We start from the raw sequence: 20,551 nt of genomic DNA, 5'->3' as shown, positions 1-20,551 counted from the left end.
AGCGCTTCCTTCTCTCTTATAGAAGCCAGCGTCACTCCATGCACTTTTTATAGCTTCCCGTTCATGACTTCACCCTGATGTGATGATATAATATTAAGTGATGCTGCGCTTTCCATTGGATGGATTACACACATGATTTAGAGCATGGACAACGTGGATGCATTCCCAAAGCATTGTTGATGCAGCTTCTCGTTTCCTCAGGGACCCGTTACATATGTAACATGCAGATGTTCTTGCTTACCTCTCCTACTAAGGCCCCGCTACCCTATTTGCTCAATTTGTCTGGGTGACAAGCTCTTGGAAGTGCTGTTTGTGCCACACTTCTTCCATTTGTGACTTATAGAGCCCACTCGATTTTTGGGAATCTTCATTACAGCAGTAATATTTTTGTAGCCTTACCCAGGTCTGTGACTTGAACCAATCCTGTATCTGAACTTCAGGCAGGTGCTTTGACCTCATGGCTTGGTTTTTGCTCTGATATTTTACTTTAGAGTGGTGTGTGCATTTCCAAATCATGTCCAATCAACTAAGTTTTTCACAGGTAGATTTTAGTGAAAGATAACTATGTTCAGTATGTACAGTACTATATAGACACAACATTCTTGATGTTCAATTTCAGACTCTGGATTCAATTCTGGATCAAATATACAGTATATGGCTCGAACTGATTGTTAGCCATAGTTAAACTAAGATTATAAAATTTTTGTTCCTGTTTTATTTATAGCAATGACACAGCTTGCAGATGATCGCAAAAGCCGTGTGCTTGCGACTCTTTTGCTTCCTCTATGGCACGCTTCCTAGAGTTTGGCTGTTTTTAGAGAGAAGTGTAAAGGTGTATATTTCCGTTTTAAATCTGATTTCTAAATCTAAAACTAAAGACTCTTCTGACATAAAGGATGCAATACTCTATAGGTACTTAAGATTGACATGAGACTGGCAAAAAATGTGTGTATGTCCCCTAAATATGTTGAGCATAATTATTAACACCCTTATAAATTAATATGACTAACCAATGTTTGAAGTATATTCCTATTACCATATATTATAATTTTATGTTCTGGGTGACTAGAAACAGAATCTTCAATGATCAAAATTTAATTATTGTAAAGGTTGTTTTATTTATTTATTTATTTATTTATTTATATTTATTTATATTGATTGATTTATTTAGTATTTGTTTTTTTTGTTTTTTGTTTTTTGTTTTTTTTGGGGGGGAGTTGCGAGATTTGATTGGAAGCCAGTGCTTATTTTTGCACTTACTCGAACACCCAGACAGTAAAGCATTACAGTAGTCTAAACTAGATGTAACAAAAGCATGAACTAGTTTTTCTGCATAAGTAATGCAAAAGTCAATAATCACACCAAGGCTTTTGACTGCTGTACATGCTGAAACAAAAAACACCATCCAGAGATGCTATGTAATCAGGAAAGTTTACTTCTAGCTGCATGTGGTCATAGTAAAAGTACTTCTGTCTTATCTCAGTTGAGCAGAAGAAAGTTATCAAGCATCCACTGTCTAATGTCCTTTACACACTCCTCAACATTGTTAAGCTGACCTCTCTCATCTGGCTTTGCTGAAATATACAGGTGTGTATCATTAGCATAGCAATGGAAGCGAATACCATGTTAATGTATAATTTCACCCAGAGGTAGCATATATAAAGAGAAAAGCAGTGGGCCTAATACAGATCCTTGCAGAACACCAAACTTAACCTCAGAGAGTGTAGAGAACTCACCTTTTACATCCACAAACTGATAGCAATCAGTCAAATAAGACCTAAGCCAGGAGAGGGCTGTTCCCTTTTGTAGTCCTGAGATTTGCATGATTGAAATCTCTGGCCATCAATAAACAATCCATCAGGGTGTGTTCTGCTATTGGTTCCCTAGAGTACACAGAGTGCCTCCTTAGTATTAGCACTAGGTAAGATGTACAATCTGATCATAATAGCGGTGGTGAATTCCCAGAGTAAATAAAAAGGTCTATACCTCACAACCATAATCTCCTCTAGCGGTGAGCAGTAGGTGGACACAAGTACAGAGTTCTTACACCATTCTGTGTTGATGTAAACCCACAGATCGCCACCGCAAGCCTTACCGTACAGACCTGTCTTTCTTTTGGCATGAAATGCAGCTAGCTTATCCTGCTGAAGGGCGGGGTCCAGAACCCTGTTGCTCAGCCACATCTCTTAAAAACAAGATGCAGCAGTGTCTATACTGACGTCGTGTAGTTTGCTGTTGTCTGATGTAGTCCAATTTTTTGTTCAGAGAGCAGACATTTGCCAGGGTTAGCCTTTAGTCTAGCATCAGCCCATGCTTGCTTTCCGTGCTTCTGCTACCTCATGCAACAATTTAAATTCCCCATCCTCTGTCCACCGAGGTCTGGAGGCCTAGTCCTTGAAGCAAGCAGAAATTGCGTTGCTTATCTTGCAGATCATCATTAATGATGTTGTTTAGATTATTTCTGTATTTCTATAGAGTCTGGGGATGGTACACAAAGACACTATTTGCTCTGATGTCCATATGTTGAAGGAGATGGGTTATAAACCAACAACTGATAAAGATCTTCTCCGGGACAAATCTTACATCAGTAGGACAGAATTTTCCCCAAACCTGGGCTCTTTATTTTTGCTCTGTTCTACTGATATGGGACTGCGATTAAATATCCAATCACACTGAGACCGTAAACATAGAGTTAATAAAAATATTTTTCTATAAATTAATAAATTCCTAAGACATAATAATTACAGTGTGCAAGTATAATAGCTTGAATTCCGGGATCAATATTTGTCTAATAACATGACAAAAACATGAAAAAATTTAAATAAAATACAACCTAGTCACCAGAGATGCAGACTCATAATTTGCACCGCTCCTCAGCGGCTGTAAGCCAGTGGTACAGCTTGTATTTACTGGTCTGGAAGTGGCGAACGAACCCTTGCTGAGACAAGTTAGCTAGCTTTGGGGTTGGCCGACCTCCTCACGATGTCTAGCTTTTCTTGAAAATGGATTTTTAAGTATGTCTGAGACCAAATAAATTCCTCTTTCTCCATAGGCATAAAAAAAGTCTAACTCAGATTTATTAATGTTTGCAGAACACTACAGATGTGTTTTTATAGTCGAACCCAGCTGTAACAGTTTCCCTCCGACCAACCAACCAGAGGATGTAAAAATGCTGACGCTATTCTGGGCCAGCTAGCTGGGCCCACCACTGTAATCTTAAGTGTCAAACACAGCACGTAAAAAATCTGGGCAGATACAATTGTTACCAAAATCTTAGAGATAAACGGAAGGTTTGAAATGGGTCTGTAATTTGATAGTTTGTTTGGATCCAAATTAGGGTAATAAAAGCCTTAATAACTGCCAGCTTGAGGGGTTTAAGGATATGACCTAAAGATAGTGGGGAGTTAGTAATGTATGTAACACTTCTTTCAGTAATTAAGTTGAAATGGTATTTATCAAACATGTAGTTGGTTTAGCTGTTAAGATTATGTGGAGCTTTAGGTGAGACTGAATCACGAGATGCTGTCAGAGGTTGGACTTCGACAATTTTGTTCCTGATAAGTCCTCACTACTAAACTGTGTTGGAATATTATTTTCAGATGTCTGATTTTTTTTGTTCATCTAGTCACTGTACTAAAAAGGAACCTTGAATTGTTAGGCCTGTTTTCTACGCGTTTGGTCAGGTGCTCGGCCCTAGCAGCTTTAAGCGCCTGTCTGTAGCTAAACATACTGTATTTGTAGGCAATTCTAAAAACTCTAATTTAGTTTTTCTCCATTTTCTCTCGAGATTACAGGTTGCTCTCTTAGAGGCATTAGTATTTTGAAAGCAAGTAATTGGAGTTGTGTGGTTTCAGATTCCACATTTTTATTGACTGTGCCAACTGCCTTCAGACATTCCCAGTGAACTGTTGAAAAAACTGTTTAATTTGCATTTACCTATGTTTCTACACTGCTGTAAGCACTTAAAATATCTCTTGTATTTTTTAAGGTACAGTGTAAAAGATAGAAGGTAAAAGTGTCATAAAATTTTTATTTAAAAGAGCTGTGTTACAATGCAAGATACACACTCTTCGGTTAAAAGTTGAATATTAATATGCTTGAAACCAAAGTCTGGTCTGAAAGGCCAACACTGCTAATAAAACAATTATTGATAATGATAAACTGATATTCAAAAAACATAAAGCATGTTAAACCTTGTAAGAGATTTAAAATTCTTCCATTCATGAGCCCATGTTTGAGAATTACAAAAAGATTGGCATGTGCTACTTGCTACTCATGTTTAAGTATTTGAATGAGCCATGTGTCAGAAGCATGTTGGGTTATATTGTTATTCTCAATGTTGTCTGTTGTGCAGTAAAAATCAAATCACAAGCAAAAATCCTTTATTTTAAAGAAACTCTTTATTATTACAGTTTTACATTGTCAACAGATTCTAATCTTTCTACTGGTGAGATTAATACATATACAAAAAAACAACAACTTTTTTTTTAAACTGAGCGCTTAACTTTGTAATTTTTCTTTTTGACAATAAAATGCTACTCCTTCACTAGTGCAGGTCTAGTGGCTCAGGCAGTAAATGCCACCCCATTCCTGTATCTAGTCAAAAAGATTTTCATTATGGGTCTCTTGTAAAAACAATAAATAAATTATTTCCTGATACATTATTTTGTCCCTGTTATCTCTCACTACATTGATATTCAAAGATGTCATGGGAATGACTAAAGGATGGCAAAAGAAAAGGCTTACAGACAACAATGTCAGGATTTGGAGCCCCGTCAGGACTTTGCCTTGTGCATTTTGTTCACTAAAAGCATCAATTTCCACATTTATTTACCCATATGTTTGTTAAAGCTAACTATTGCCACTTGTGTGAATTTAAGTTCTTTTAGTTTGTGGATTGGTCCTTAAGGGAGTGTGGTCAAACCTTGTGCTTTGTTTCTATGAGTATGTAAAGGTGTCTAGTATAAGTTTGCCCTCTTCCTCGTGTAGCCTTTTTTTGTACTAACAAAGGTTTTGGTAAAGATTGTATTGTTTAAGACTTTTAAAATATTTTTGTTGTTTCCTTTAGGAACTGTAGAACTTAATTTTTCATATATGATCTTTGGCCTGCTTTTTTTATCTTTTGATTTTACCCTTTGTTCTCTTTTACCTTTTTGGGCGAATAAATAAAAAAAATTAATGGACCTTTAATCCCTTTTGAGTCTATTTCTCAAAAATGTTGTGCTTGGGTTAACAAGGCCCGCTGTGGCATGTCCCTAACAAGTCTGAATGAGCCCTGTGATAAATGAGAACTGAAGGAACTCAAACATTTTAATGCAGTCATTGTTCAGCAATTTATTAAACTTTGTTTAGCTTTGTGAAGCACTTTTTTATACAGTAGTTGACGCAGCCTTTACTCACTATTTTTAATTGCTTCAGATTTTTTTTTTCTGCACTGGGATCACAAAGCATCATTTTTGCTTTAGAAGTGTTCTGGCTGCTTAATGTTCAGTTTTATTTCTGCACTACAGTATTTTTTTTTAAGTTGTTTTGAAACTTGAACTTTGGACTGTTATATTTTTATCATTACACTAACACTTTCTTCTGATAGTAAAATCAAATCACTAGTAGTGCATTCCTGTGTTAATCAGTGTCATGCTCTGTATTATTGTGAACTGTGCTCAGCCTGTAAAGTTATCTCAGCACTGTCTGTTCTATTCACTCGCTTTCTGGGTATTAGTTTGGTTTCAACACTTACTGTAACACTTCAGCAGCTTTGTCCAAAGGTTTCTCAGTGTTGGCTTGCCCAGTCACTGCACAAGTTAATCCTGCTCTATATGAGGCTTAAGAATTTTCCCTGGCCACATGATCCACCGGTCTTGAATCGAAGCAATGCCTTCACCCACTGTACTGTCTTTTCTCCCTGCTACCTGGGGACATGTGCAGACTAGGTGTCCATTTTTTTCTGCAGTTGAAGCACTTTATTAATTAAAGTTTCGTTTTTCAATAAAAGGGGAAGGTTAGACAGTGTAACTTTCTTGGAAGGGGATGAAAAGGGGAAGCACAGTGGTAAGTGAACCCCCTGATTACAATTCCCTTTTAAGTTAACTCTGTCTGTTCAAGATCAATGTGCAATGCAATGTTCATTCAGGATGCTGCTGCAACATTCACATTTTCATGCCCATCCACCTATCTAGTAGCTAGGCAGCATTCCTTTCACTTTTAATCAATGTTTGAAACAACAAAAATAAGTGTTTATAACAATGCTAGAAAATATAGACAAGCATTCTCACACTCCCTATGCTCTATGCTCACATTCACTGCCAGCATGTACTCAGAGAAAGAATTTCTTATTACTAATATTTCGGACATGAATTATACCCCACTAATATCTACATCAGTATCAAATGAAAGGCTGGAGTCAATCACATCAAGGTATTTAGGACGAGTGTTTCACAATTTACATCTACAAACTGAAAACAGTCATATAATACCTAAGTGAACAGCCCTCTTCTGGCTTCATTCCAAATCCATTGTATTATTAGTGGTATCAAAAGTTACACTTGGGTCAAGAAACACAAATCTGGATCAGAGACCAATAGATTATCATTCACATTTATAACCAGGGGTGTCTCTGTGCTTTAACAAGGTTTAAATCTTGACTGATACATTTCAGGAATCTTATTTCTATTTTTATAGGATGTTTGTGATAAAAGACAGGTTTAATATTGGCCTAAGTTGGACTGAGAGGGATCAAGGGCAAGCTTTTTTTTTATACAGCGTTGAATAGTTTAAAACATTTTTGGTGTATAACCAATCCTGTGAACATGGGAAGAAACAAGGACTCTTGTACACAAGTACTCTTATCCATACAAGTAGTCTTAATTGAAACAGCTATATTGTTATCTTAAAGCTTGCCAAATTGTCTGTCTTAAATTAACTGTCTGTCATAATATTTAATATATTTACAAACCATTGAGATCAATTATAATCCAGACCATTTGTTTGGCTTACTTTTATAGGCATTTTTGAGTAAGTGCAGTTTTTTTTATGATTAACCATGTCTTTATGTCTTAAGGCTTCAGATGAAAATACAGAGCCCACCAGCGATGAGCACATGGTTCAAGTGTGTCATGAGACTGCTGGGCAGGAATGCACTGCTCCCACTGATCAAAGGATGCAAGATGGTGAAGAAACACAAGTTGTGAAAGAACAAGTTGATACTACAGACTTTTCAGTGATAGCAACAGCCTCCATGCCACATTTCAACAGTTCAGACTTAGAAAGCTGCAATAGTTGTTCTGAAGCCCAAATTACATCAGTCAACCAAGCAACTCTCCTGGTACCCAAAAAGTGTGTGCACAAGAATGGTATTAGATTGAATGAGAAAATACCAGAATGTAATCTCAATATAGGAAGTAAAAACAAGCTGGATATGGCAATAGCAGAGTCGAGAGATTCCTCAAAGAATTCAGAAACAGATACTGTTGGTGTTACTGAAAGTCCACAATGCAATGCCATTTCTGAAAATAAATCAACCCCAGTACTTGACACCAGTCATGGGGAATCTTTTATAATGCAGAGTAATACTACACAAAATAGAAATTCTGTTCTGGTTCTTAATAGGATTATGGAAAACGTGCAAGAGTCTTCAGCAGGCTCTGATAGACATAATACTAATAAATTAGAAACCATCATCAGAAATAAGGGTAATACATTTGACAGTTTAAAAAAAATTACACAGAAGCATGATGAAAATAGAGAAAAAAAGATGGTTAATGAAACTGAACAAAGAGGTGATAGCAAAGGAGGAAGCACAAAATTGATATCTGAGCAAGATATAGAAATTTGTAAATATAAAAAGGAAGCAGATATTGAGGGACTAGAGAGTTTAAAAGCAGTAGAAAAAACAAAGTTTTATACTAAATCACAACCAGAAAGGCACACAGTTGACCTTAGGGACCAATCTCTTGTCTCTCCAATCATAATACTTCCTGATACACGTGAAACAGTAATAAAAAATGTGGCAAAGATGAGAACTGTGCCATGTACTCAAGAAATCAAGGTTATAGTCCCAGAAAAGGTCAAACATGAGGAACCGTTCAGTGTGCCTAGAATAGACAAACTGTTAACAGAACCTCATAGAGTTACCTATTCACTGGTTCATGAGGATGCAAGAATGCATAGAGATGATGAACCTTTTTTTCCGGAGCCAACAGGCATTGCCTCAAGGGATTCAAACAAAAATATTGAAGATGATAAAGTGATGATAAATGTAGAGCCTGTAGATGTTGCACCTCCTCAGCATGAGTGGTTTCCATTTGACCAGAGAACACAAGTTAAACCAGATAATTTAGAGGCTCAAATTGTTGATAATAAAGAACCAACCAGGGTCAGTGTTGGTTGGAGGAGAGGAAATGACAGCACTAATATCCCTATAATCAGCATAGCATGTGCCGATGATATTATATCTGCCCAAGAAGAGGAGAAAGAATTTGTAAAATGTGTCATTAATGATACAGTTCATCCAGACAGTGCCGCTCATAAAATGCATGCCTATTCATCTTCATTAATTCTTACAACAGATTTAGAAAGTAGTACAGAAAGCAGTATGAAAAAAGAAATAGTACCAGAGTCTTTGGCTATTATATTTAGAGAGGTGGTGGGTCATTCTGACAGTGAAGGAATTAAGAAAGATACCTTAGTGGAGACTAAACTGAACTCCGATGTCTCTTTGGCATTGTCACCAAAAGCACAAAATGCCACTGCCGATGACACAGACAATCTAAACAAAGAATCAAAAGTGGAACCTGATGCTGACAGGTTCCAAAAGGATAAACCTGCTATGGAGAAACTTGGTTTAACAACTCCTGTTGGACCAACACTTCCCCCACTAAGCCCAGCCAGTTTGCATAGACTTATGGCAAAAAATAACCCTAACTTGGAAAACCAGGGTTCTACTGTTTCCATATTAGGGAATGGAAGTCAGAGGAAAGGAGAAGAGAGTGGAGGCAGCACCCCCACATCCACTCTATCCTGTGAGAGCAGCCCCAAGATGAAACGTAGAGACAGCCTTACTCTTATCCCCTCTGCCACCCCAGAGGAACTGGCATCTGGAGCACGCAGAAAAATCTACCTTGCCAAAACAAAGTCTGAAGATGAAGGCTCAGATACCCAAAGCAAAAAAGATGGCCCATACTTGTCACCCAGCCAGGCACGAAGGGCTGCTTTTTTGCAACTTCAAAGTGGGCAACAAGCACAGCAGATGGAAAAACGTTCACCTTTGTTAGGTCGCCGTAAAACCATGCTGGAGTTGCACAAACCTAAAGAGGAGCCTTCAGAGGAGATCAACATGTCAAACACAGAGAGCAAACCTTCAGAAAAAGAAAGGCTAGACCCCTACAAAGGTAAATTTATTAAGCTTTATAACAGAGCAAAGACAATATCTCAGATTTTAAGTCATTATTAAGTAAAGGGGTGCAATCTATTGAAGTTTCTTACCAGAAATAACTTAGTTGACAATCTGCACTTTTAAAAAATCGTATTAACTTCAAATAAGAGAGGCTGTAAGGGAATAACTTCATGTTGGCTAAATTTTTTTTTTAATGCAAATTAACTGATTTGAGAAGAATCAAATGTGACACTACCAGGAACCCATTATCCTCTAGTGCTGTCATATTCCAGAACTACAACCTACCTGGAGTACCCATAAGGTGTTCAGTGCTCAGAGACATGTCCAAGATGAGGAAGGCTGAAACCCGACCACCACAGAATAAGACACATAAATTCAAACTTCAAGACTGGGCCTAAACGTCTATTGACTGATGATATGAGAATCACTCTTGACGGGCTAAAAGGATGGGCACGTGGCTGAATTAGTAACTGGCACATAGCTAGACTTCAAAGCAGACACCAGCAAGGTAGAGGTGGGGTACCGGTATGGGCTGGCAATATTAAAGATGAGCTAGTTGGACTTTTTCTGGTTGAAGATGGACTTAAAATCAACATCCAAATCTACTGCCAGTCTTTCAAAGACATTTTCTTTAAGTGTGGTACAGGAAAAAGTCTGCATCTTTCAAGAAGATCATATCATGATTATGCAGGACAATGTTTCATCACATGCGTTGAAGTACTCCACTGCATGCTTAGCCTGTAAAGGCCTTAAAGATGAAAGAGTAATTACATGGTTCCCTTCCTCACCTGACCTTAACCCTATTAAGAACTTGTGTGCCCTTCTTAAAAGTACATTTTATGGTGAAGTAAAAAACAGTGCCTCTGAACAGTGTCTGGGAGGCTGTGGTTGAAGAAACTGACAGACTCCATGAATGGAAGACTTATGATTGTTATTGAAATGAAAGTTGGCTATACTCTTCAATATTTATTTATTTATTTTTTGGAATGTCAGAAATGTTTATTTGTAAATTTTGAGTTGTTTGTTTATTATTATCACTTTAACAGATGAGAATTAGACAATTTTGAAATTCATTTAGTTGCATAATAATTATGCACACCAATATGTGCACAATAATTGTGCACACATAGATATTCTCCTAAGAAAGCCAAAGTCTGACTTTAATTTTTTTTAGATATTTAGGTTTGAGTTGTATTAACATTTTGGATTGACCAGGAACACTGTAGTTGTTTAATAATTAAATTAATTCTCAAAAATACAACTTGCCTAATAATTGTGCACATAGTGTATAGCCATGGCAACATAATGATGGTATTAAAAGATGGAGATTTTTTCCACATAATTATTTCTTAATTATACAACTCATCATACTTAATTCTGACCAGACTGACTAAACTTGCATGTTATGACATACTTAAATTGACTAAGATTAAAATCTAAGGATTAATAGGGGAAAGTGGATACTCTAGATAGTGTTTATATTTACCCAGTTTTCCTCTAATTGCAGCTCCTCAGGTAATCCGCAAGATCAGAGGAGAACCTTTCTCTGATGCCCTGGGCCACTTAAAGCTGTGGTGTCAATTCTTTAATGTGCTTAGTGACTCCACAATCAAATGGTTCAAAGATGATGTAGAGATTGCAGAAATAAAAAGAAGGTAACTTGTTTTTTTTCCTATCTAATCTGATTACACATATGTTCCCTCTATAAATAAAGTGTAGGTGTTTGATTAAAGATTCATTTTAATGATACATTATGAATATTAAATACAGTAAAGATTTAAAAAATTTACACTTTTTTGTGACATGTTTCTCAGCGCAGGAGATGAGAATCAAGCGCCACTGGCCATTGTCCAGGCATCCAGCAGAGACTGTGGAGTCTATAGCTGCACAATCAAGAATGAATATGGCACTGACACAACTGACTACTTACTCAGCTCAGACAGTAAATTTGCATTTGGTATTTAATTCATCAGAAAAATTAAAACCAAACTGGAAAAACATTCATAAATCTACACTCTCTCCTTACTATTTCACAGTACTGGCTGAGTTCTTTTTACGGGATGATTCAGAAGGTAGGAGTATTTTTAAGTAGACATACAGTAACAATTTAATTTTTTAGCAGTATAGCTTATCTACTGGTCTTGTTCTGCAATCTCCTTAGTGGGAGAAGAGATTGAGATGACACCCTTGCTGTTTACAAAAGGCCTGGTGGACCCTGGCTACTGGGGTAATAAGTTTTTTGGTCGCATTATGATTGAGGAGCTGCAAATTGGGGAAGGATGTGCACACAAAAACAGCAGAGCCAAGGTCATCTATGGTTTGGATCCTGTTTTTGAGTCAGGAAGCACCTGCATTGTCAAAGTGAGAAACCACATTGTATATGGGACCAATGAAGAAAACTGCTTGGCAGAGATAAATTTAGAGATCACAAGACAGGTAATTATATCAATTTCATTGAAAGCATGATTAAGTCTAAAGCGCATTGATAATATGTCAGGTAATTCAAGTACACCTTTTATTGATCAAAATTATTATTTAATCAATATTAATTATTTATGAGCTAATGTACTTATAACCACATTCATGTTTTAAAAAAGTATTAATATATCAACTAGCTAAGAAATATAAAAAAAACCTTTGATTATTTCTGCTTCCTTAGGAATGTAAAATCCATAACACAGTCCGGGAATACTGCAAAATCTTTGCTGCTGAGACGAGAGTGATCGATCAGTTTGGTTTTGCATTAGAGTAAGTCCCTTTCTCTCTGTCTTTTCACAGTATTAAATACAACCACAATAAAAAAAAAGTTGGGACGATATGCAAAATGTAAATAAAATCCCAGAATGCAATGATTTTCAAATCTCATAAATTCATATTGTATTCACAATAAAAAAATATATACAGTATCTCACAAAAGCGAGTACACTCCTCACATTTCAGCACCCATTTTATTATATCTTCTCAGGGAACAGTACTATAAAAATAAAACTTAATATTTCAGAGTAGTCAATGTGCAGCTTGTATAGCAGTATTGATTTACTGTCCTCAACATTCAGCCATAATTTTCAAAAAAGCTGGCAAAAAATTGGGTACACCCTAAGTGATAACTCCTGTACGTTGTTTAACCATGCAAAGCATGTCTTATTCATCATGTTCATGTTTTTGTCTGCTTGGCAGAATTTGTGTATCTAGTATTAAAGCAGTACAATTCTCTTATACTGACCACTGGATGGCACCTCATGGTAAAGAAGTCTCTGAGGATTTGAGTTTTAGAATTGTTGCTCTCCACAAAGATGCCTAGGCTATAAAATGATCGGTAAGACCCTTAAACTAAGTTACAGTGCAGCGGGCCAGGGCCATACAGAGGTTTTCCAGGTGGGTTCCATTTAGAACAGGCTTCACCAAGGTCAATCAAAGAAGTTGAATCCTTGAGCTGTGTGGTCAGGTTCAGAAGCTGGCCCCTAAAAACATGTGTGCTGCTAACATTGTTTAGAGGCTGCAGAAGGAGAAAGTCCGCTTGTCAGTGCCCAGACCAAACGCTGCACAGTACAACAAGTGGGTTTGCATTGCTATCATCCCTGAATGAAGCATCTTCTAAAGCTGGCTCACAAGAAAGCTCACAAATGTTTCGGGTTTCCTGAAAAAGCGGGAATTAGATGCTGGGTTTCATAGCACTATGGAAACATTCTTTGTTAAACCGGTTGTGAAGCATGTGTCAAACACGCTAAGAATTTGGTTAAAATAATCTTGGCAGGTGATGTGCCTGTGAGGCTATAAATAGATGCGACACAGACACACCTTCAGGTTATTCCTTTGTCTGAAGAGACGTCCGAACACGCCCACAGTGTGGCAGTGAGGTGTAGAATCTCAGTATTGCTTTTTCAGGAAACATAGTAACACTCATATAACCCATCCTGATAGAGACATTCTCTATCAAAAGCTACACTCAATTAAACTTTCTTACAGCTTCTCCCATTAGGGGTCACCACAGCGGATCATCCGAATTCATGATCTGCATGTTCGATTTGGCACATGTTTTTACATTGAATGCCCTTCCTAATGCAACCCTCCCCATTTAAACGGGCTTGGGACCAGCACTAAGAGTGCACTGGCTTGTGCAACCCTAATGGCTGGGGTTGGTTCCCTGACCAGGGATCGAACCCGGGCCGCAGCGGTGAGAGCGCCGCATCCTAACCACTACACTCAATATGCTTTTGAAAATTTTAATTTTCTCAAAGCAGCTTTACACAGAAAATGCATAATAAAAAATTAATAAGATGTTCTATATAAGTGTAAATTTGTCCCTAATAAGCCGGTGGTGACTGTGGCAAGGAAAACTATATAATGGTATAAGGGAGAAACCTTGAGAGGAACCAGACTTGAGGGGGAATCCAGCCTCATCTGGGTGGCACCGAATGTTCATTTATTACAGCTAAACGATGTTGAAGTGTGCAGTGATGGTGATCAGATTCAAACTGTAGTCCTGAGTTGCAGACTCTTAACATTAACTACAGTCCAAATCCATCCTTAAAGCTATTGTCTTACTCTGAAATTTGATGAATCCCCAGGCTATTGATAAGAAACCATCCCCAGCTGCACAGAATGGCCTCTAATAGTAGAGAACACCATCCAGAGGCAGGCCAGGACAAAGCGGGCAGATCCGTGGAGAGGGGGACAGGAACAGTGGTCACTGGTGCCTCATGTTTAACTCAAAAGATAATGTAGAGGGGTGACAGGGAGAGAAATATATGGAAATCTTCTTTTTCTTCATCTTCTTCTTCTTTCAGCTTCTTCCATTAGGGGTTGCCACAGCGGATCATCTGTCTCCATACCCCCCTGTCCTCTACATCTGCCTCTTTCAACCCAACTACCTGCATGTCATCCATAAACCTCCTCTTTGGTCTTCCTCTTTTCCTCCTTCCTGGGGGCTCCATTCTCAGCATTCTTCAACCAATATTCCCCATGTCCCTTCTCTGAACATGTCCAAACCATCTTAATCTCACCTCCCTCGCTTTGTCTCCAAAACGTCCTACTTGCGCTTTCCCTCTAATAAACTCATTTCTAATCCTGTCCATCCTCGTCACTCCCAACGTAAACTTCAACATTTTCAGCTCTGCTCCCTCCAGCTCCACTTCCTGTCTTTTACTCAATGCCACTGTCTCTAAACCATGCAACATCGCAGGTCTCACCACAGTCTTATAAACTTTCCCTTTCACTCTTGCAGATACTCTTCTATCACAAATCACTCCTGCCACTCTTCTCCACCCACTCCAACCCTGCCTGCACTCTTTTCTTCACTTCTCTAATACACTCTTCATTACTTTACACTGTTGACCCCAGGTACCTGAACTCCTCCACCTTCTCCACCTCTTCTCCCTGCAACCGCACCACTCCACTGCCCTCCCTCTCATTCAAACATAAGTACTATGTCTAACTCCTACTGACTGTCATTCCCCTTCTTTTAAGCACGTACCTCCACCTCTCCAGGCTCTTCTCAACCTGCTCCCTACTCCAACCACAAATAACAATATCATCCGCAAACATCATAGTCCACTGAGACTCCTGTCTAACCTCGTCCGTCAACCTGTCCATCACCACTGCAAACAGGAAAGGGCTCAGAGCCGATCCTTGATGCAGTCCAACCTCCACCTTGAACCAGTCTGTCGTTCCTACTGCACACTTCACTGCTGTCACACTGTCCCCATACATGTCCTGCACCACCCTCACATATTTCTCTGACACACCTGACTTCCTCATACAATACCACAACTCCTCTCTTGGGACCCTGTCGACGCTTTCTCTAAATCCACAGACACACAATGCAACTCCTTCTGACTTTCTCTATACTTCTTCATCAACATTCTTCAAGCAAATAATGCGTCTGTGTTGCTCTTCCAACTGACTTTCCACTCTTCATCCTCTTAATTGCTGCTCTCACTTCCTCCTTACTAATCCTATCCACTTCCTGCTTCACCAACTCCACACCACCCAACCTTCTCTCTCTCTCATTTTCCTTGTTCATCAGCTGCTCAAAATACTCCCTCTATCTTCTCAACACACTCTCCTCACTAGTCAACACATTTCCCTCTCCATCCTTTACTGCTCCAACTTGCAGCACATCCTTCCCAGCTCGGTCTCTCTGCCTGGACAATCGGTACTAATCCTTTTCTCCTTCCATAGTGTCCAACTTCTCATACAGCTCCTCATATGCCTTTTCCTTGGCTTTCGCCACATCCCTCTTCACCTGCTGCCGCATTTCCTTGTACTCCTGCCTACTTTTCTCATCACTCTGTTGATCCCAATTCTGTTTTGCCAACCTCTTTACTCCTTATGCTTTCCTGCACTTCCTCATTTCACTACCACATCTCTTTGTCTTCCTTTCTATTTCCAGATGTCACACCAAGTACCTTTCTAGCTGTCTCCCTTATCACTTCTGCAGTAGTTGCCCAATTATCAAATCAAATCATATCAAATAAAAAAATTTTTATAGAGCACCTTACAGCAACCAAAAGGAGCACAAGGCACTTTCCAGTAAAACAACAATAGACAATAAAATATAAGAACACAATGTACATAAAATAGCAGTTGAATCAGGGGCTATGTATTAAAAGCTTGTAAGAATAAATGAGTTTTTAACTGTGATTTAAAAACACTCAGCACAGTGATGCATCGTTTGTGTGCTGGAAGTGTGTTCCACAGTTTTGGTCCCTGGACAGCATCCTCGTCTTTCAGATGAAGGAAGTTCTGGGAATGCCACTGTTTGATATCCTGAAGGCAATTATGGAGAGGGTCCAATGCAGAATGATTACTTAGAATCACAGGAAGATAGATCTGGAGGTCGTCAGCATAGAAATGAAATTGAACTTTGTGATTGGAGATGAGTTGACCAAGTGGCAGCATATAGAGTGAAAACAGAATAGGACCAAGAATAGATCCTTGAGGCACATCAGATGGCAGAGGAGCAACCAAGGAAGAAGAATAATTAAGCATTACTGAAAAAGTTCTGTTAGTGAGGTATGATGAGAACCAATTGAGCATCCCGCACCATGCAGACCAACAACATATTGAAGACGAGAGATGAGGATGGCATGATTCACAGTGTCAAATGCAGCAGTTAGGTCCAGTAACACCAAAACCACAGAACTTTTACCATCCAGGGCTTCAAGAATGTCATTATGGACCCTCAATAATGCTGATTCAGTGCTATGTCTTGACCTGAAACCGGACTGAAATGTATCACCAATGCTGTGCAGTTGAAGGTGAGACTGAAGCTGGGCAAAAACAAGCTTCTCCATCAACTTAGACAGAAATGACAGGTTAGATATAGGGCAGAAGTTGGATAGTATGAAGGGATCAAGGTTGGGTTCCTTGAGCAGCGGTCTAACAATAGCGTGTTTGAGAGCAGCGGGAACAGTACCCACCCTAAAACAGCTGTTTATGAAGGAGACAAGGATGGGACAGCCTCCTTCAAAATCCTGGCAGGAACAGCGTCTAGAGGGCAGGTGGTGGGCTTCAACTCGTGGACAGCTTTTTTGAGGTCCACAAGAGTAACTGCATCAGTCCTCTAGCACACATTGCGCCGCACGAGTAGACATGGCAACAGCGGGGAAAAAAAAAAAAAAACAGAAGGAAACACAGAAATTAGGGATCTCTGGGATAAGAGACGGCCCACCACACCACCGTCAACAAACCTGAGTGAATGGGTAAGAGTGAGGGGACGACAGCATACAAATATCACATTTCACGGAACACTCTATATTCATGATACCTCCAGATCTGCTCCTTTATCTAGGAAAAAAAAAAAAAAACGCTTCATAATGCTATGGGAACGAGAATACAAATGCTGCCACACTTGAAGTGTCTGACCCCCTTAAATTTGTGTATTGTGTGTGCACAAACATTGAAGAGGTCTCAAACATGGCTTTTATCATGGACATTTAAACTATAAAACCTGAAAAATGTGTTCGGGGAGGACCAGCCTGCCGCATCACACACTTGCTTCAAGGGGACACCTTTTGCCTTGGAAGATGCAACCCCCCTGGTTGAATGCTAGAGCTGCTACAGTTTGAGCTTTGACTCTTTAATGTGACATTGTTTGCCTAGGGGCAGCTGCCCCCTGGTTGCAGCCCTGTAGCATATGAAAAGCTGCTCTGACTTCTGCCACTGGCTAGTGCAGTGGATGTAAGTCTGAAGAGCATGTGCTGGACATATTTGGTAAAAAGTTTTTTTCACTGGGGATAATAGAAGGCTTTAAAAAAATACGTCATGCATCATCGAGAATGGAACTCCAGAACTGAACCGACCGGGCAGTTAACTGGGTCCAAGTCATGGTGCTTACACCGTGACGCGAACAGTCCTCGTGGGGGGAGCTCTGGCATGGAGAAGGGCCTCTACTACCTCGGAAGAGAGAACAGTCGCTATGAACTATGCCCCCTCAGGGCCACAGCTCCCACAACTCCGGGCGGGAGTGAACCAGGGTCCCGCCCGCCATCGAGGTGCTACCAGCAGGAGACAGACTCCATCCCGGCGAACTCTTTTCAGAACTCCCGAGTGCAGCGCGATCGGGGGAAAGGCGTACAGGCATAGCCTCGGCCAAGACCATCCCACGGCAGCCACTGTCTCGACAGGGCGTCTGCTCAGACATCCAACCGTCCCGGGATGTAAACGGCTCTAAATGAGAGAAGTTCGCCCCGGGACCACAAGAGGACCTCTCGCGCCAGTTGTTTGCAAGGGGCGAGACCGGAGGCCCCCCTGGCGGTCGATGTACGAGACCACCGCAGTATTGTCCGTGCGGACCAACACATGGCGATCTCTCATGACTGGGAGAAAGTGTTTCAACCCCAACAACACCGCCAGCATCCCCCGGCAACATATGTGCCACGAGAGACGTGGCACATATGTTGCCACGTATGTGCCACGAGAGACGTGGGCCGCTCCACAGACCCTGGGCAGTGTGGCCACTCATGACCACTCCCCACCCCGTGAGGGAAGCGTCCGTCGTAAGCGTTACGTGATGACAAGGAGTCCCTAAAACGGGGCCTCGGGACAGAACGTAGGGTCCTTCCATGCATCCAAGGCTCAAACGGCACACCGCGAGACCTTGATGGTATGATACGGCAGGAGGAACCCACCTGCCCCGGAGCCACCACTGGAGGGGCCACATGCGGAGGAGGCCGAGTGGAAATACACTGGACGCTGCCGCCATGAGACCCAGCAGCCTCTGGAACTGCCTCACAGTGACTGGCTGGCCTGCTCCTACCCTCCTGACTGCGGTGGGGATGACTACAACAGGGCGGGAGACAACCGTGCCCGCAACCCGGCCGAGTCCCACACCACGCCGAGAAAGTGGTTCTCCGCGCTGGAGAAAGTACACTCCACCCGGCGTTTCAGTCTGAACCCCAGTACCTTCATGCAGGCGGGAACAGCATCTCAATGCCGAACTGCCTGGAGATCTAACGAGCCAACATCAACCAATCGTCGATATAATACAAAATGCGGATGCCTTGAAGCCGCAGCGGGGTCAGTGCCCCTTTACGCGCTCTGTGAAGGTAAAGGGTGAGAGCGCTAGGCCGAACGGAAGGACCAATATTGGTAAGCTTCGCCCCGAAAGCAACCTCAGGAACCTCCCGTGAGTGGTGAAAGATGGCTGCGTGGGAGCATGTGACCTCCAGATCTAACGTATGACAAATCAGTGCTCGGACTCGACCTGAGACACGACCTCTCTAAACGAGAAACCTGAACCCAAACCTCAAAAGTAAGTGGTTCAAGGAGTGGAGATCCAGAATGGGATGCAACACGCCGTCCTTCGGAACAATGAAGCACGGGCTGTAGCAGCCTAACTCTCTGAACAAGGAGAAGGGAACCACCTCGATGGCCTGTTTTCTCAGGAGAGCACGCACCTCCTGTCCCAGGACCAGAGCCTGCACGAGTCCCACCAGGGTGGGACACACCCCATTGAACCGGCGAGGAGAAGACGCGAACTGAATCGCACAGCCCTTCTCCACAGTACGCAGGACCCCCGAGAGACTCCAGGCAGCCCTCCAGACTGACAGAAAGTCTCCACAGGGAGAACCAACCCCTCAGGGCTGGCCCCTGACCCACTCAGAGCGGCTGGAGCGGTGCTCTGCAGCCGACTACACCTCCTGAGAGGCGGCAGATCCCCCAATCCGCAGCGATCATACGGGCGGAATACGGGGAGCAAACCGCTTGAGAAAGCTGCGCCCTGAACACGACCTGTGGCAGGGCTGGCAGACAGTCCTCCTGAACCCGGACGGCAGGAGCAGCGTACTGCGGCCGTTGAAGCCTCCTGAGAGGCGGCGGATGACCCCCATCCGCAACAAACTACGGCTGGAATAAGGAAGTTAACCGCTGGTGCCGGGGAGGGACGAGCACCGTAGCATTAGGTGCACACCGCCCTCCAAGATGCAAGCCATCAGGCCTACACACCACAGCCCGTTCACTGAAGGCGAGGACGATCCTCAGGTCGTCCAGCCCCTCCTCGGGCTTAGAGTGTCGCCAGGGGCCCCTAGGACCTCCCCGCGGTAATTGGGAGGCTACGCACTCTTACCAGGCTACTACGCTGTGCCCGGACATACCAGGGCGAGGCTGCCGCCGAGCAGCCCCATTGGAGCGCCGAGGAACTACCACCGAAATCGCCCTCACCTACAGCGCTACCAGGTCAGGCCAGGAAGCTTGCATCGTCCCCCATAGCAGGCCAGCCTGGTATGCCTGCAACACACTTATTGTGTGGAAGCAACCTGCAGCCTGACCTGCCACGTAGCCCTACCTACCAGAGCCAAGCGGCTCTTCGTAGGCAAACCGATAGCCTTCACAGACGCATCACTCGGGGAGAGATAGCTAGCTAGCGTCTCTACCACAAGCGGGATCGTCCCGTAGCCGCGCTACTTAGCTCCAACAACATTCGCACACATCATCCCATCCTCCTCGGAGAGAGAGACATGCAACACTGCGCCACCCGCACAGGGAGAAGTTCCCCGAATTTTTCAACATTTCTTCCACCTCGGAGGAAAGACACACACACACACACACCGGGAAAAGAACTGTTTCCAAACGAGCGCTCTCGCCGGGGAACGGGAGCTCGGCTAGCAGCCGGGAGCGCATAGCCACACAGCTAAAATGCTAACAGCCGATACCTTCAAA

The 20,551-nt window shown here is 41.8% G+C and overlaps 1 protein-coding gene across 4 annotated transcripts in view; it reads left to right on the top strand.

Moving 5' to 3' along the window:
• alpk3a (alpha-kinase 3a) overlaps nt 1–20,551 on the top strand; it is a 55,079-nt gene that overhangs the window by 7,698 nt on the left and 26,830 nt on the right. For all 4 annotated transcript variants that reach the window (XM_083552585.1, XM_083552583.1, XM_083552584.1 and 1 more), the window contains 6 exons: nt 7,058–9,386; nt 10,899–11,046; nt 11,206–11,333; nt 11,428–11,463; nt 11,553–11,827; nt 12,051–12,139. In XM_083552585.1, the coding sequence (XP_083408711.1) occupies nt 7,058–9,386; nt 10,899–11,046; nt 11,206–11,333; nt 11,428–11,463; nt 11,553–11,827; nt 12,051–12,139 (3,005 nt within the window). The remainder of the gene's footprint in view (nt 1–7,057; nt 9,387–10,898; nt 11,047–11,205; nt 11,334–11,427; nt 11,464–11,552; nt 11,828–12,050; nt 12,140–20,551) is intronic.

Source organism: Silurus aristotelis, assembly GCF_946808225.1.
Source record: "Silurus aristotelis genome assembly, chromosome: 10".
NCBI classification, from domain to species: Eukaryota; Metazoa; Chordata; class Actinopteri; order Siluriformes; family Siluridae; genus Silurus; species Silurus aristotelis.
The sequence above is the reverse complement of the archived record's forward strand: the minus strand, read 5'-3'. Positions and strand labels throughout refer to the sequence as shown.